This window comes from Branchiostoma floridae, chromosome 5 (genome assembly GCF_000003815.2).
Source record: "Branchiostoma floridae strain S238N-H82 chromosome 5, Bfl_VNyyK, whole genome shotgun sequence".
NCBI classification, from domain to species: Eukaryota; Metazoa; Chordata; class Leptocardii; order Amphioxiformes; family Branchiostomatidae; genus Branchiostoma; species Branchiostoma floridae.
The window spans coordinates 8,573,640-8,575,821 of NC_049983.1; the positions used below are offsets into that span (position 1 = coordinate 8,573,640).

The 2,182-nt window shown below is 42.5% G+C and overlaps 1 protein-coding gene across 1 annotated transcript in view; it reads left to right on the forward strand.

Annotated features, from left to right (window-relative positions):
* The first annotated feature begins 1,581 nt into the window (after positions 1–1,581).
* LOC118415670 (regucalcin-like) overlaps positions 1,582–2,182 on the forward strand; it is a 7,302-nt gene continuing 6,701 nt past the window's right edge. The window contains exon 1 of the mRNA XM_035820400.1: positions 1,582–1,821. Within this exon, the coding sequence (XP_035676293.1) occupies positions 1,582–1,821 (240 nt within the window). The remainder of the gene's footprint in view (positions 1,822–2,182) is intronic.

A 2,182-nucleotide genomic window follows, 5' to 3' on the forward strand; every position in this document is an offset into this window, starting at 1 on the left:
GGAATTCCCAAAATCTCGCAGGCATGTCATGAATTTTTCTACAGGCATGTGTAGTTGTATCATCCCTTTAGAGGGGAATAACTCGGGAATGGCTTGGCGAATCTTTATAGTATTTGGACTATCAATAGCTTCAGAGATGAGTTACATAATCAAATGCTAACTATGCAAATCAGGAGCCAATTTGCATAATTAATGAGGACGGTTTATAAATACACTGCATTTCATGTTAGAATGCAAAAAAATATGCCATATGTAACTCAAAAAGAGGGAAATATTAGGCTTACTATTAAGGACATATCCGATTGGCAAAAATTCCCGAATTTCCACAGCAATTGCAGCATCCTATTGAAAGGGATTAACTCGGGAAGGGTTGAGGGATCATCGTGAGTTTTGGTGTGTAGATAACTTGGTGCGGGGATTTACATAATCTATGAGAAAATGCTACAATAGCTTTCTTTGCTAAGACTTCCATACCTTCAGGCTTGAACACACTGTTACTTACTAATAGGTAGAGGGGATCATCTTTTATGCAAATGACGACCTTATTTGCATAATCAATGAGAAACATTTATGACAGGTCACTCGTCACAAGAGATCACCTTTCTTGTTAGCAGCAATGCCCTACAAACATCCATCGCGTAAAACAACCTTCATACATACAGCTAGGCGAAAGGATAGAACACAAATACAACGTTAACACAACTACAACAACAATCATTAATACTCATAAACACTAAAACCGTCGCCATGGCAATAGTTTTTATTGCCATACTTATTTGACACGGTTCTTACTTACAGGGAATCATTTTGGAGGCAGAAAAATAAGCAGACAGACAAATATTGTGAGACCTCAAATCTCACCCATCCACTACAGCAAATATACTATTATATATGGGGAAGGAAATGTCATTACGAAGAGCCCACGTCCCAAACAGACATCACAGTGCGGCTGTAGGGTGGGTGGGCGGTTGGGTCAGGCTGTGGATGGGCATGGCTATAAAATGCACCAAAATGCCTCTTTCAGTTTTCTATTTTCCTTTGGACAGACAAGAAAAATGTGGCAACTCGATCAAGTTAGTAACTTATATCAACAGTACCACATACACAGAGCAGACTTTCAAAAGATAAAGGTAGTCTTTTACCTCACCAACCGAAGTCAGGTACCCATTGTTACACCTAGGTGAAGTGAGGAAAGTCGTGTAAAGTGCCTTTCCCAAGGGCACAACGTCGAGTATCGAGCTCGAGACCTCTAGATTCCGAGCCGAACTCTCTACCAGTTACGCCACACACGACGTTCAGTTGAAGCTCTTCTGTTAGGATGAATGGTGGGGAGGATTGGATGCGGAGAAGGGATAGGGATACCGGAGATTTTTTGTAAGAACAAGCTCATGGGATTATCACATCTTAAGTACATGTTTCCAAAATCTATTTAACTGTTATAAGCAGAAAACATGTTTCTAAAATTTAGTTATAAGCAGAAACTTCCGCAATGGTGTGCGTACTATGCATGAAAAATTGTATCGTTTGTTCTTGCAAACACCATACTTTGATGAATATACTACAGTCAACTACTGTTATTAGATGTACGAGTATCGGTTCCTCATTATTCTTCCAGACTGCGTGGTAGGTGCCGTCGTCCCAAGGGAATCAGGAGGGGCCGTAGTGGCTGCTGGGACCAAGTTTGCCTTTCTTGATTTCGAGACGAGGGAACTGACCACTGTAGCAACGGTGGACCAGCACAAACCCACCAACCGGTTCAACGATGGGAAGTGCGATGCTGTCGGCAGGTTTTGGGCCGGTAAGGAAACTTTAGGGAGGGGGGTGGGGGGGTGGGGGGGTATTACGCGTGCAGAAGAGGGCTCTGAGGATTATACTTGGACCGGAGTCAGTGCACTGAACACTTCGGGTCTTTCTCGACTGGACTCTAGAAGGGACAATCTATGCCTTCGGTTTGCACGAACTCTTGTCGACTCTGAAAAATTCAGTAATTGGCTTCCATCTAGACGAGGGGATACACATGATAGGTCACTTAGAAACAAAGACAGATTCTCTCACTTCCGGTGTAGAACTGCTCGTTTCGCTAATAGCACATTACCGTACTGTGTAAAGCTCCTGAACCAAGACGGGTAATTTGTGAACAGTAGTGAATCTTACTTTGTGTAATAACTGACCAGTTGTGTAA